Raw genomic sequence first — 15,529 nt, 5'->3', positions numbered from 1 at the left:
ATATATGTAAACTTGGGATCAGTGTATCTGCTCTGTCAACTTAGGGAGGTTTGCTGCTTGTCAGGGCCTCACATTTGGGATATAGTGGAAAGACTGCCAAAGCTTGTCTGTCCCTCAGACATGTACCCTCTGCTTCTCTTCCGTATTGGCATGAACAATACTGCCAGGGAGACCTGGACAGTATCAGGAGTGACTGTCTGGCTCTGGGAGTAGTGGTCAAGGCCACAGAGCCCAGGTGACTTTCCTTATCCTCCCACTGAAGGGTAGAGGGGTAGAACAATTCTACATGCCAACCATTGTTTGCACAGCTGTTTTTGACAACAGGGTTTTTAGTTTTGTGGTCATGGGAACCTCTCTGAGGATTGAGGACTGCTTGGAAGAGATGGGATCCATCTAAGTGGAGCAAAAGTATCTTTGGCAACAGGATGGCCAACCTTATTTAGGAGAGCTGTAAGCCAGGAACAACAAGGGAGGGAGGGTATGACCAATGATCAAGAAAGGAATTAGCTGATTGGGTTGGCAGGCGAGCAGTGTGGGGTGGTATGAACAGGAGAAATCTCGTGCTTAAGGAAAGGGGAATGAAAGATGTGCACTTCAGGCATATGCACATAAGTAAGGAACTGTGTACATCACAGCATCATGAGGAAAGCTCTCATACTGTTTCTGGGAAATCAGCATGACTAGGTGCCTTTCTGAAGTGCTTGTGCACTAATGCATACAGCCCAGGGAACAAATGGGAGGAATTCGCGTGCAGGTGCACAGCCACAATCTCACTGGTATGATGGAGAAGTGGTGGGATAGCTCGTGCAGCTGTAGTAGGGCAAGGGATAGGTACAGGCTGTTCAGGAAGGACAGTTCAGGAGTGACTGGGCAGAAAGGTGAGCAGGGAGCATTGCTGTTTATGTGAGGGAGCAGCTGGAATGCATGAAATTGCATAGGAACAGATGATGAGCCATTCGCAAGCTTATGGGCCAGGATTAGCAAGTGGACTACAGTGGGCAACATTGTGGCAAGTGTCTGCTATGGACCACCTGTCAAGAAGAAGTCATAAGGCCTTCTTCAGGCAATTGGAGGAAGCCCTGTATTCACATTTCCTGGGCCATATGGGGCCACCCTGGTATCTGCTGGAGGAATAACACAACAGGTCACAAGCACTCCTGAACTTCTCTGGGGTCCATTGATGACAACGTTCTGACACAGCTGATCAAGGAGCCAACTAGGGAAGGGTGCTCTGTGGACCCCATCCTTACACACAAGGAACAACTGGTTGTTGATGTGAAGGTAAGGGGCAGCTTTGGCTGCAGTGACTATCAGATGGTGGGTTTGGCTCAAGATCCTGAGAGGAGGGAGCAAAGCAAAAAACCAAGATGGCAAGCCTGGGCTTCAGGAGAGCAGACTTTCACCTTTTCAGATATCTGCTTGGAAGAATCCCATGGGGTATGGTCCTGAAGAGAAGAGGGGTTCGGTAATGCTGGTTGAGTCATGCTTAATCTGCCTCGTAGCCTTCTGTGATGAGGTGACTGGCTTGGTGTATGAAGGGAGAACCCTGGATTTTTTTATCTTAACTTTAGTAAGGCTTTTGACACTGTCATAATGTCATCAGACAATCTGATGAAGTACAGACTAGATAAGTGGACAGTGTAGTGGATTTAAAACTGACTAAAATGCCAGGCTCAGAGGGTTGTGATCACTAGCACGAGTCCAGCTGGAGGCCAGTCACTAGTGGTGTACCCTAGGGGGTCAGTATTGGGTTGAGAACTATTTTATCATCCTCATTAGTGACCTAAATGGGACAGAGTTCATACACGCTTAGCGAGTTTACAAAACTAGGAGGAATGGCTGATACACCAGATGGTTGTGCTGCTATTCTGAGGGACCTGGACAGGCTGGATAACTGGACTGAGAGGAATCTTGTGATGTTCAGCAAGGGAAAATGTCCACTTCAGGAGGAATAACACCCTGCAGCAGTACATGCTGGGGGGTGGCCGGCTGGCAAGTAGCTTTGCCTGGAAGGACCTTGGGGTCCCAGTGGATGAGGAGGTGACCATGAGCCAAGAATGTGTCCTCGTGACAAAGCAGGGCAGCAGCACCCTGGGCTGCGTTAGGAAGAGCATCATCAGCAGGTCAAGGGAAGGGATCCTTCCCCTCTGCGCAGCGCTGGTAGAGGCCACACCCGGAGCGCTGTGTCCAGCTCCGGGCTCCAGAGTACAGTACAGATGTGGACTTACTGGAGCAAGTCCAGCAAAGGGCCACAAAGGTGATTAAGGGACTGGAGCATCATATGAAGAGAGGCTCAGAGAGTTGGGACAGTTCAGCCTAGAGAAGAGAAGGCTTGGGGGAGTGTGGGGAGGAGATCTTGCCAACGTGTATAAATACCTGATGAGTGGGAATGAGACAGGGGGCGCCAAACTCTTCTCAGCAGTGCCCACTGACAGGACAAGAGGCAGTGGGCACACATCAAAACCCAGGACGTTCAACCTGAACACAAGAAAACACTTTTTTTAGTGTGTGACTGTTCCCTTCCAACCTAAATGTTTCTGTGGTTCCGTGGTGGGTTTTTTGCTATTTTTTTTCTGATGTTGACAGGAGTAAAGTAACCCCTTCTTGTTTTCTTAAACCTTACTCTTCTGGAGCTGATGTTTCACTGCTGCCTTCTAGAACTTAAGGGCTACATTGTGTTATATTTGAAAACCAGGCCATTTCTGTTATTCCCAAAGTTGTTCTTTTCCTCCATTCATTTCTGAATGAATAGTTGTCCTCACTTAGGGACTAAAATGGATGCTAGTCTTATTAGAGGCCTTTGGGTAAGCCAAGTGAAGCAGTGGTTAGTTATTGGAGTGATTTTAGGCAATGTAACTCTGGAGCTGCTTGTCTGTAGGTATCTTTGCCTAATGTGCTGATACTACTAGAATATCTTAGGGGCATCTGTGTTCCCCAGGGTTGTACTGAGCTCTTCATGTGAATGAACCCAGGATCCATCTTCAGGTCATTGCCAGTGCAGAGGGCACAGCTTGGAATTGATTCAAACTTGCATGGACATGTGAACTGTCATTTGAACGTAGGTAGCAGTTACTAAGCCTAGAGTTCTTCAGGTGGGATAATCCATGTGCAAGTGTATTTCATACCCTCTTCCTTTTCTCTCTTGTAGCTCTATCTAGAAATTGAAGGGTGAGAGGAACGGACAAGGTCTTGGCCAGTGTTGGGAAGATCGTCTTGTGTACCTTTTCCTAATATTGTTAGTTTAGCAAATACCTTGAGCATTTATGGGGAGAGGCCACTCAAATCTTGGTGTGGACATATATAATTGTGATTAGCCTAAACATCTTAAAATCCCTTTTGCAAGTGAACAGCCACTTTTCTGCTTCTTGGTTTTGTACTAGGGAATTAATGAAGATCATGATTCTACATAAAAAATGAGTGAAATAGTTAAAAAATCCTATCAGAATATGAAAATTTCATATGAGAAGGCTTTACTGCAAATGCTGTTTCTAGTGGTAGTTGCATTTGTGCTTGAAAAAAAAAAAAGGGGGTGGTGGGACTCAACACCCATGGTACTTCCACAGGTGGATTGACCTTGGCTGGCTGCCAGATCCCTACCCAGCTACTCTCTCACTCCCCCTTCTCAACAGGACAGGGAAGAACATAAGGTGGGAAAGTTTGTGGGTCATGATAAAGACAGGGAGATTACTTAGCGATTGCTGTCACGAGCAAAACAGATTCAACTTGTGAAAAAGTAATTCAATTTATTGCCAATTAAAAATAGAGTAGGATGGTGGGGGAACAAAGACAAAGCTAAAAACACCTTACCCCCACCCACCCCTCCTTCTTCCTAAAGGCTCAACTTTCCTTCTTCGTCCCCAACTCTTCTACCTTCTCGCCCCCTGGAGTCGCACAGGGGGATGGAGAATAATGGGGGTTGTGGTCAGTTCATAACACTTCATCTCTGCTACTCTTTCCTCCTCACACTTTTCCCCTGCTCCAGTGTGGGTTCCCTCCCACAGGATACCATCCTTCACCAACTGCTCCAGCACAGGCCCTCTTCATGGGCTACAGTCCTTCAGGAGTAGACTGCTCCAGTGTGAGTCCCCAGCGGGCAACGGTTTCTGCCAGAAAACTTGCTCCTGCATGGGCTTTTTGTCCAAGGGCTGCAGCTCCTGCCAGGAGTCTGCTCCAGCATGGGCTCTCCATGGGCTGCAGCTTCCTTCAGGGCATCTCCCTCTGCTGCAGTGTGGGGTCCTCCATGGGCTTCAGTGTGGATATCTGCTCCACCGTGGTCCTCCACAGGCTGCAGGGGCACAACCTGCTTTCACCACGGTCTCTTCCATGGGCTGCAAAGGAGTCTCTGGAGCACCTCCTCCCCCTCCTTCTTCACTGACCTTGGGGTCTGCAGATTTGTTTCTCTCACTTCCTTCCCCCCCCGCCCCCCCCCACGCCCCAGCAGCCACAGAGCATTTATTTTACCCTTTCTTATTATCACAGAGGTGCCACCAGCATCAATGATGGGCTCAGCTTTGGCCAGTGATGGGTCTGTTGGAGCCAGGTGGAACCATCTGTGTCCAGCATGGGGCAGCTCCCAGCCTCATCTCACAGAGCCCACCCCGCTGCCAACACCTTGCTGTGTAGCCCTGGTACACTTGCCTTAGTAAGTCTAATATAATACCACTTCTAAGGCAACTGCACATGGCCTGGAACTGAAGTTTCCTTTGACTCTGGTTGTTTGATGCACAAAAACCAGACATGGATGAAAACAGATATGTGGTGTCTTTTGTATGATGGTAGCCAGGAGTCTCAGCTCTTAAGAAAGTTTGGCTGCATGTGTAAGAAATTTGGTTATGGTGGAGTAAGCATTCATCTTTGTATTCTCAGCCCGTGCTGGTATCTGGTGTCCATAAGAAGTTGAAGTCAGAGCTTTGGAAACCAGAAGCTTTCAGCCTGGAATTTGGAGATCAAGATGTAGATTTGGTGAACTGCAGGAACTGTGCCATAATTTCAGACGTGAAAGTGCGTGACTTCTGGGATGGCTTTGAGATAATATCTAGTAAGTAATATCTATGGCTGACTAGTTTAACTGAGCAGTCTGTCTTGCTACCTTCAACTCCTTTTCCACCTATTTTTCTCAAAAGATTATAATTAAAAAAAAATCCAAATAGCTATCAGTCTTATCCAAAGAAGCCATTGCTCCTTAGATGTAGCGTACCCTAGAAAATACTTCATTGGTGAAGATTAGGGCAGGGCTGCCTAACTTCCTCTCTACTGCAGCGTGTTGGTGTGTGTTACTTTCATGTGTCAAAAGATGATCCATTTCATTTCAAACGGGTTTTGTTTTGTTTTTTAACTTTCCTCAGTGAAATTACTCATCAGTTACCCTTAAGACAGTAAGTGATTTGAGTACTCTTACTCTCCTTCCAACCTCCAACGTTAGTTTATTGTAAAACTCAAGGGAATCTGCAGAGCTAAAACAGACTGAGGCTTTTGATGCTAAAATTCAGACTTGGTGGAATACATCAACTAAGTAAACTTGCCATTGCAAATTATTTTTATAGTAGATCATCTGCAAGTACAAATACATGTTTATATGTATTATGAATAGCAGTGCTGTATGCGTACCTCATGTGATAATGCATTACTTAATGCTTGAGTAGTTCTTTGAGAAAACCTTCTGTCAAGGGTGGAAGCTAAGCAGTTAAAATTCCTGGGGGTGTATCTGGTCAGATTAAAAAGCTTCTGAAAAGCAGAGTGCTCTATTTTAGATTGTATATAACTAGGTCAGAGTGGTCTTATATTTACGTATGTTAGACTTGTAACGGTTCATCGCAATGTTGCTGATTTTAGTGTTGTGTATAAAATGGTGAACTGTTGGATGACTTAATGGAATGTTTGTTCAACAGCAAACAAAATGATAGATTTGTAGACCAAGAATATGCCCTTCCCTAGACATCTTCCAATCAAAGAGCTCCCAACTTTTGACTTGTTTTTATGTGGTTCCAAGTACAGAGTCTTCCATTTTGTACTGTTAAATTTCATACTATTTCTGTTATTACTCAGACATAAATGACCTAAAAGGATATAACAGTGTGGTCTTTCTGTGTATTAATGGTAACCGCGAAACTTCACAAACTCTTCATTTTTTGTGCTAGGGTGACTCATGAAAATAGTAAATTTGTATGGGTCAAGTTATCTTTGAGAAATGTTATTTGTAGTTTGTCTCCAGACAGATATACCCCTTTCAGCAAAATCAGCTGCTGCCTTTCTTTTAGACAATGCCTCTACCACCCTTTACATGAGAAGTGTTGTGATCCAGGTTGGAAAACATGATCACTTTTGTTAGTTTCTTTTAAGTACGTCCTATTTAGCCATGTGCAATCCCCAGTTCAGAAGAGATTTTAATTTGCTACTACTCCAGAAATTTCACACACTAACTCATATGAAGACTGTTTGCAAATAATATAATGACTCTGACTTTTCTACATGACATGAATTTTATATTTGTCAAATATGTGGCTGGTTCTCCCATGCTCCTCCTTTGCATTAAGTTATTGAAGAGATGTAGAACAGCCACTTGATTTGGAGGTGGTATTGAGATAATCCCTTAATTTATTCTTTATGATAGTTTATTTTAGTTAATTTTAATCTTGTGCTGTTTACTTTTAATATATTTGAGTTCTAAGTGGACTTCTGTCAGGTCTAACTTACTGGTTTGATCCTTCTTAGACCTGCTTTTCTTTGCTGATCAGATGTTTTCTGGGTTTTGTCCAGTTTTGTATAATTTGACAAATCTGTACGTTTTCCTCCAGGTAGCTCTTCACTCTGTCCTTCCTGAATAGCCTTCCTACAAGTTTCTTTTCCTTACTTGGAACAAAGGTCCTTGATGAGTTCAAAATCTTGAATATGAGAAGTTCTAAACCACCTTTAAATTCAAGTCCCTGAGCTTTTCAGTTCACTAGCCTCCCTAAAATCTGTAGCTCATCAAAATTTGTTTTCTTTAAATCAGTCACTTCGGTTTACATATCTGCAGTTCTTAATTCCTTTTAATTTCAATAAACTATTTTTTTATATTGCAAACTAAGGCTGTCTTCTGTAGCCTGTTGATATACAACGCAGATGGGATTCACAGGTCCCCAAGTCCTAGTTTCTTAGATATGCTTTCTCTTTTGGTGCTGTCAGCAGCCCTCCTAGGTCTGGGTAAGATAAGTTGGTTTTTGTTTGGCTGACAATCGTAAGGTAGGACGTGGTGAAGGATGTTGCTTTCCGGGGAAGAGGGGATGTGAAGGTGTCAGACTGCAGTACATCCTGTTTTCCAACAGATGGCTTAATGTAAATTTGTGAAGAATCTGGTAGAAGAGTGAACTTTGTCTCTCTCTAAATGTTATGCTGAGTCTTCTAAGCTGCTGCACGTACCACTTCCAGACACACTCTCTTAGCCGTTGTAACATCTGAGGCAAGACAGCAGTTGATGTGATCAGTGCTGTCATATCGTACATCCACTGTTGCATACATAATGTCATCTTTCTATGCTACCAGCTTTCTCTGCTACCAGTTAGGACTTGCGTACAACTCTTGAAGTGAAGAACAAATGTTTGGATTCAGCACCCTGCTACTTTGAGTGCCTCTAGCAAAGAAGAATATAAAAAACTAAGGGCTGTCTTCCTCAGTAACCATCTGCCATTTAGATTTTTTGACTGTGGTGTACCATGGTTTCTTGCTTCTTGAGGTTAGGGTTGATTTCAGGGCATGAACCAATAACTTTAATTTTACAGAAGCACCACTCCTCTTGAAATGAAAGATAAAACTCCTTTAGACGCTGGTAAAAGTAGTAAGGCAGAATGTTTTGGAAAGGCTTGGTTTTGAAGTTGAATAAAAACTATTCTAAAACCTAGCAGCTGTGCAAGATCTGTCAAACTTCTGCTGTAGGTAATGATATATATATATATATATATATATATCTAATGGGTAAACTGTTGTTTGGTCATACTGTGATAATCTTGGAAGCCCAAATTAAAATCAGGATCCATTTTGCTGTGCAATGTAAGAGGTCTTGGTACAAAAGACTTAATGCTTAAATAAGATAATGGGCTATGGTTAAAGTTACTACATGAAGAAATCTTAATTTGTTTCTTGCAGAACGGCTCAGGTCAGATGATGGTCAGCCAATGGTACTAAAGTTAAAGGATTGGCCTCCAGGGGAGGACTTTAGAGATATGATGCCTACAAGGTAAGTAAACCTTAGTATCAATGCCTACAGGACTGTTGTAGGCGCTACAGGAGGAAAACATGCCTTTGTTCTCTTTTTGCTCCCTAGGTTTGAGGACTTGATGGAAAATCTTCCGCTTCCTGAATATACCAAGAGGGATGGGAGACTGAATTTGGCTTCTAGGCTGCCAAGCTACTTTGTCCGTCCTGACTTGGGTCCCAAAATGTACAATGCCTATGGTATGTGAGAATAGTTCTGCAGATGTTCATTTTTGTGACTCTTTATTATACTTAGGGCACATGCAAGGCTGTGGCATGTATCAAAACTCAGTGCTTATCCTAGAGCACACTGTAATTTTTTTTACTTGATCCCGCGATCTGTCCCTATGCTAGTCTTCTCTCTGTCAGATGTGCCCTTTTTTGTCATCTGGTTTCCAAGAGGTGTACGTACAATAGGTTAAGTTTGCAAACAGTTATTATTTAATACATATAATAAACATAATACCGATACAGAGTTCAAGAAGAAGTTAATATCTTTTTGAGACCAGCTGATACATTTGAGAGGAAAACTAGCCAGCTTCTGGGCACTTCAGTCTGTGTGTTCATGTTTCCAACCAGGGTTGGAATAGTAACAATTCACCTGAGGACATGAAAGATTTTTCATTGTTTCATCTTTTTTTAAAAAACATTTTAGCTCAGTTACCAAATGTGGATTAGACTTAAGCTGTAAACCAGTATATTGCAGTTCTGAGAAAGTGTTTGTGGGCTTATTTGGGGTTTTTTTAGCAGTACAACATCACAAATAAGAGTTTTAAAAAAAAAAAAAAAAAAAAAAAAAGGTGTTTGTGAACTTAGGCAAATTGAGCCTATTCGGTATTTAATGGTGTTCAGTGTTTTGGTTTATGTATTACTTGACATGGAAGCTGAGTAAAGAAGGCTGTACACCGAAGAGCTTATAATGTGATCAAGCAATACATATATATAGATATGAGTGCAGCAAGAAGCAAGGTAACCAGTGATGGCTAACTTGTCATCATACATTGCTAGTTGCTAGCAATGGAAGGAATGGATTCATTTTTTGAGTTCATCTTAAATGTCAAAGTTTTCTTTTCCTTTGTATCAGAGTTTGTGGAAGGAGTGTCGATGGTGTTTTTTTAGCACAGGATGTAACCCTCTACTATTTGATCCTTCTTAGAAGTATGGGTCTTGGTCCAAAGAGAGAAAGTATTAAACTTCACTTTCAATTTAAAGGAAAAAACTTTAGCTAGGTCTGTCTTCAAAAACAGGTTGTTTTTCTTTTTTTTTTGCTCTTAGCTGCTTTACAGGCAAATTAAAGGGTGGGGCTAGATATGAAAACAGTAATTCTGTCTATGGTGAATAAATGTAACTTTTCTAGCATATTAAATGTATTTTGGTTGTAAATATATGGCTTTGTTTTTTGAGCATATGGTGGAAAAAAGTTCTCAATAGTGAGGTAAAGTCTTTCATGTCCTCCGCATTTTAAAGCCATTAAGGCAGAAAAATTGTCACTGAAGCTTGATTCTTAGAGTGATACTCAATTATCTAAATAAAAGGACCATTTACAGACGTTAACTGTGAAGAAATCTTATATATGCTCCGAGAAGCTTATATTTTAAATAGGAAAGATATAAATACAATGGTGATCCTAAAACATAACCAGTAGTCTTGTGGTCGTACTTACGTTAGTGTTTGCTGATACAAAGATTATTTTTTTTAATCTTTTAATTTTTTCCCCCATGTTACTTGCTAGAGGAGATGGTAAAGCAAAAGTAGAGAGAGAGAAGGGTCAGAGGAGGAGAGAAGAATGTGTTGTATGAGAAGGTGAAAGAATTAAGCAGCAAACATTTGAAATCTTTCTCCATTACTCATAGCCACTTGAGAGGGGTAAGATCATCCAATGTATAAAGGTATAAGCACTTGAGAGTCTCCAGGTGTTTTTCCTTACTCAGTTGTAATCTGAATTGTTAATGATGAATTGGACAATAACTGCTGTGAATTCAACTGATCGCATGGATTTTACAGCTGAGTATGAGAAAATAATGAACTGCTGGAGGCTTATACTTGTAACAGTCCAATGGCTTGCTGCACACACTATGATGCTAAAGCCGCTTACAGCAGCCAGAGTTTCTCTTGTACCTCCAAGCAAAGGAAGACAGTGCCAAAGAATGCCTACTGACTTTGTATTATGAAAGCTAAGTTCCCTACTACAGACTGTATACACGACCCTCAGAGAGACAAAACTGTGAAGTACAAGTTCAGGCTTTCTTTTTAAAATGCTTGATTTCTCATAATTTGGGTGAACTATATTTGCTACTTCTATTCCCTGTAAAATAAAAATACTAGTTATCAGTAAACTTTTTACTTATGTCGCACGTGACATGAAAATAACTACTTCAGCTGCCCTTTGACATTGGTTTCTGCTTTTATTGCTGTGTAAAGTTAGCATTCTAGAAAGATCTTTCAGGCAGGCTATTTCTATAGGAGCTTAAATAGAATTTGATTTTATTTTACACTCTATTATAGGCTTAATTACTGCAGAAGACAGACGAGTCGGTACCACAAACCTGCACTTGGACGTGTCTGATGCTGTTAATGTCATGGTGTACGTTGGGATTCCCATTGGGGAAGGGACCCATGATGATGGTAATGTTTGAGGAAAACTGTTTTCTGTCTGTTAAAATCAATTCTGTGTATGAGAAAGAAGACTGTACCTTTTATTGTTTTAAGCTTGCCATGTCTATGAGCTACAACCCAAATACCCAAGGCAGTTTGCCACATCTGCAGCACCTATTTAAAAGTGCAGTAATGCTTCATTGGTTCCCAACTGTGGAAGAAGCAAGAGTTGCGCTAGAAGTTAGATCTCCTTGAAGAAAGGAGGAGAAAGGGTAATAAGTTACTCTTTCTTCTCCTTGTATTGAATAACTGTCATTAGTTCAGTTTGAATTCATGACTGAGCTTTGTGATTAGCTGTCAATTGACTTATTTCCTGAATTTTGTTAAGATGAAGCTTGATGTGCTTAGAAAAGGCACTGTATGGTACAGCAGTTGCAGTAGCAGTGTGACTGGATTTAGCATCTCAAAATGCTCCTTCCTCCCTTCAAAAATCAGCAGCTTTGTAGTCATAGTGCTTTTTTGTGGATTCCCCTTTCAGAGGTTCTGAAAACAATTGATGAGGGAGATGCTGACGATGTAACAAAGCAGCGAATCCATGAAGGAAGAGAGAAGCCTGGAGCATTGTGGCACATCTATGCTGCCAAGGATGCTGAAAAGATACGGGAACTTCTCCGGAAGGTATGTTGGTTACAAAGGAGGCTTGAGCCTACAGGATTCCTTGACTAGCTTGCTTACAGCAGCTGAATGATACAAATTGCTATCAAAATCAAGTGTATAGTTTTTATAATGCTGTCTTTGAGGACATTAATAGTTATTATGTTCCCAGGTTTTCAGCCTGGTCTAGAATCTTCATAGTAATGCACGTGTCACTAGTTAAGACTACAGAGCTTTTTGTGAGCCAGCAATATCAAGGTGCTATGTCATAGTTTCCCCTCTACCCTGTGTCTTGGTCCTAGGTTGGAGAAGAACAAGGCCAAGAAAATCCCCCAGATCATGACCCCATTCATGACCAAAGTTGGTACTTGGACCAGACCTTACGTAAGCGACTCTATGATGAGTATGGTGTACAAGGCTGGGCAATAGTGCAGTTCCTTGGAGATGCTGTGTTCATTCCTGCAGGTGCTCCCCATCAGGTAAGTATGTCAGCTCTAGGCCATATTGACAAATAGACTTGAATTTGAGGCACAACAGAACTGTGCTTCAAAATAACTGTCAGTTAATATTGCTGACTTAGGTTCCTTTTTCTATGTATGCAGCTGTTACAGGAGCTATTTGAATTGGATCTTAGTCATTATATTAGTAAAAACTACATAAATACCTGAATGATGTGTACAGTACTGTGATAGAATTAAGGGGAAAAAAAAAAAAAAAAAGGTGGATGGTGGGAAAACGTTTCTGTGTAGTGAAACTTCAGCTAAGGGAACAGGATTCCTAAAGCGTGTGGAGAACAGTAGAGAATTTGCTTTAGGGAACACTAGTGTATGTGGGAAAATAGGGAACATGTGAGATGTCATGTATTTTGTTCTGGTTTTGCCATTACGTACAATTCTCTGTGAGATCAAATAGGCTTCAGCTCCTGTTTCTGATAAGTAAATGTGGAAGAACCTAACATATGTGGTGGTGGTTTTTGCGGGGCATTTTTGGTTTTGTATAGTTCACTCAATCTTGATGTATCTGTCATTTGATATGGGTGTTTTTAGGTCCATAATTTGTACAGCTGCATTAAAGTGGCAGAAGATTTTGTATCTCCAGAACATGTGAAGCACTGCTTCCGTCTGACCCAGGAGTTCAGGCACCTGTCTAATACTCATACAAACCATGAGGATAAGCTGCAGGTAACCATTTTATGACAGTTTAGATCATGTCAGAACTTACCATGTTAATTCTCTCAAACAATTCAGTGAAAAAATGCTATAAATTTCTGTGTGGGTTTGCATAGGTTTTTAAAGGAAAGCAGAAGTAGGATCAACTCTCATTGTGAGGATCCAGGTTCTAACACTGTACCTCTTCAGCTGTAGTGATACAGATGTGGAAGTGTTCCTGTAAATGAATAGGTTGCAAATGAATAATGCTTATTATTTAAAAAAAAAAAAAAAAAAAAAAAAAAAAAAAACAAAAAGGAAGACGTAATTGCTGGCAAAGCAGAAGTCAATACTGCTGTGAAAATGAATACTGATCGTATTTGTGCCTTACAGCCAAACTTTACTGGTTTTCTTTGTCATTTTTCATGGATATTTTTATAGTATTTTTATATAAGCATCTCTTTTTATATATAAATATTTAAAAAATACACAGAAGCAATCACTGTCGCATAAATGATACAAAGGACTGAGATCATATGTACCTCCAGAAAAAATGATGGTGCTTGGCAGTTAGTTGAGCAAGTGCAATTAAGCTACTCACTTAGAGATGAAACTGTTCCATTCAATACCTAGAAACTGAATTCACATAAACTTAGATCAGAAAAATCAGAAACAAGATAGAGCTCTGATTGTTAAATAGCTAAGCATGGAACAGATTGCTGTGAGTACTAGGGGATTTTTCATCTCTAATATTGCCTTTCTGGAGGGTGCACAAATGAGAAGAATTTCTAGCCTCCATACAAAGACAACAGGATGATTTGTTGTGTTGTCTTAATTTACACAGGGTTAAACCATATGACTTTCTTGCTCCTTTTGGGTTTGATTCGTGTGAATCTGTAAGTGACTTGGATCACAGGGACTTTTTCAAAATAAATTCATGTGTGTTACTTCTTGGCATACTTTCTCCTGGCTCTCACAAAAGAGAGACTTTATCTTAAAATAACAGAGGTAAATATATGTTGCTGGGTGACCAGAAAATGAGTTAATAAATCAGTGCAGGTGTCTAAAATATTGTCATCTAATCAAGACAGTTAAAATGTGTGCTGTTGATATCCTGAAGCAGTGATAGCATATACTTTGTGTACACTTGCCAACTATTACAAATTCAGCTGTCAAAGTTGATTGCATAGGTGTGTATGACTCTCCTTAGAGAGTTAGTATGTAGAAACTGATTTTTTTTTTTTTTTTTTTTTTGCTGTTACAGGTGAAGAACATTATCTACCATGCAGTGAAAGATGCTGTTGGCACACTGAAAGCTCATGAATCCAAACTAGCTAGATCGTAGGAATTGCTAATTCCAAATGCCCTGTGAAGTAAGCCTTTTGCTCACAGTATATACAGGGACTGCACATGACTGCCTCTGCAGGAGCAGAGGCTTCTCACTAAGAGCTGGTGTGGTCAGTATTACACACACTCTTCAGCCACTGTTTTCTACGCTGCCTCAACACTGAAGGTCTAATGGAAGGTCGCACTGTTACATGCAGAATTCCAGATTCTAATGAAAGGTGCCATGTCCCTTTCCTGTGGCCTTTTGCAAATCGGAAGAACGTGGAAACCACTCGGTGTTCCTACATATTATGATTAGAAATGGTATAAAGAGTGTGGATGTTTTTTTTCCTCATGCCTAGTTAGTCTCCACAAAGTTAGAAGGAATGTGCTGGAGGTGGGTTGTCCTGCTGCAGACTTAGTTGATAGCTGCTGAAGGAGTGTGACCAACAGTAGCCCAGCTGCAGAAATTTAAGCAAACTTCCCATGTGAGATACAGGCCAAGGAAAAGAATAAAGCTATTCTCTGCACTCCCCTTCTTGTAGCCGTTTCTCTATACACTGTAGAGTTGCAGAAATAAAGGGAGAACCCACTTTTTTTCCCCAGGAGACTCCAGAAATAGGAGAATTGTGTATTTAGTGAAAAACTAGGTTTGTAGTGAAACAGTTAATATTTCATGAAAGTAGATATTTTTAGTATTTTTGAAGTACCACAACTGTTCCTGGATTTTCAAGGAAAGGCGCATTACATTTAGTCTTCCTTTCAATAAAATCAAGAAGTGATTTTTAGAAAGCAGTCCAAAATAGCACAAAAACAGCCAAAGGAGAGTGAATAGAAAATGACACCCCACCTCCCTTGCCCATATTCCTCACCCATCTTCCCCCCCTCTCCCTACGCCACCCTGCTTCCTCAGAATGAGAAGTAAAAAGGAGTATAAACTCTGTTCTCATGTGGAGATGTTGTACATCTCCCCCTGCACTGGTGACTGCAGGCAATAGTTCACCCAATACCAGTGCTAGCTGAAAACATCTATCCTTTCCAAAGTGAAGGAAAAGTTAACTTTCAGTGTCAACTTTGTCCAGAACTATTTTAAGTAAAATGTTCCTGCTTGATAGAACTGTATTCAGAAATTACTAATGTCAGCATTGATGCAATGGATTTCATTGTCCGGGTACATGGGGAAATGTATCTACCTTATATCCAGCTGTACTGTAGTGCCACCTGCAGGCCTGTTAATATGTTCACGGTTATTTCATTTTTTTAAAAATAAAAGTCATTTACTGTAACAGCTTGGGCAGTTTCTTTCAGACTTGTACACTGATCTTCATGCTTTCAGTTTGTCTTGGCTTCTGCCTCTGGTAGCGTAGGCTACCTGTTAATGTCTTGCCCTGTGTCTGACCACAAGGCTGGGGTGTTTTATGGGAGCGTACAAAACTACCTGCAGATTCTTGATTCTCAGTGATGGTTTGGGTACAGGATCTATCTTGTCATAAGCAGCATCTCCTGTGCTGTGCTCCCCATCTCTCTCTGTCTTCCTAACAGGTTGGGGTTCAGAGCTGCCCTCTCCCCTGGAGATA

At 41.2% G+C, this 15,529-nt stretch overlaps 1 protein-coding gene across 1 annotated transcript in view; it reads left to right on the top strand.

Moving 5' to 3' along the window:
* Positions 1 to 15,221, top strand: part of KDM3B (lysine demethylase 3B) — a 53,330-nt gene extending 38,109 nt beyond the window's left edge. The window contains 8 exon segments of the mRNA XM_035891091.1: positions 4,867 to 5,038; positions 8,122 to 8,212; positions 8,300 to 8,430; positions 10,735 to 10,854; positions 11,363 to 11,502; positions 11,781 to 11,957; positions 12,525 to 12,659; positions 13,891 to 15,221. Coding sequence (XP_035746984.1) covers positions 4,867 to 5,038; positions 8,122 to 8,212; positions 8,300 to 8,430; positions 10,735 to 10,854; positions 11,363 to 11,502; positions 11,781 to 11,957; positions 12,525 to 12,659; positions 13,891 to 13,971 — 1,047 coding nt within the window. The 3' untranslated portion in view covers positions 13,972 to 15,221.
* The last annotated feature ends 308 nt before the right edge of the window (positions 15,222 to 15,529 follow it).

This window comes from Egretta garzetta, unplaced genomic scaffold (genome assembly GCF_000687185.1).
Source record: "Egretta garzetta isolate BGI_Z169 unplaced genomic scaffold, ASM68718v1 scaffold270, whole genome shotgun sequence".
NCBI lineage: Eukaryota > Metazoa > Chordata > Aves > Pelecaniformes > Ardeidae > Egretta > Egretta garzetta.
The sequence above is the reverse complement of the archived record's forward strand: the minus strand, read 5'-3'. Positions and strand labels throughout refer to the sequence as shown.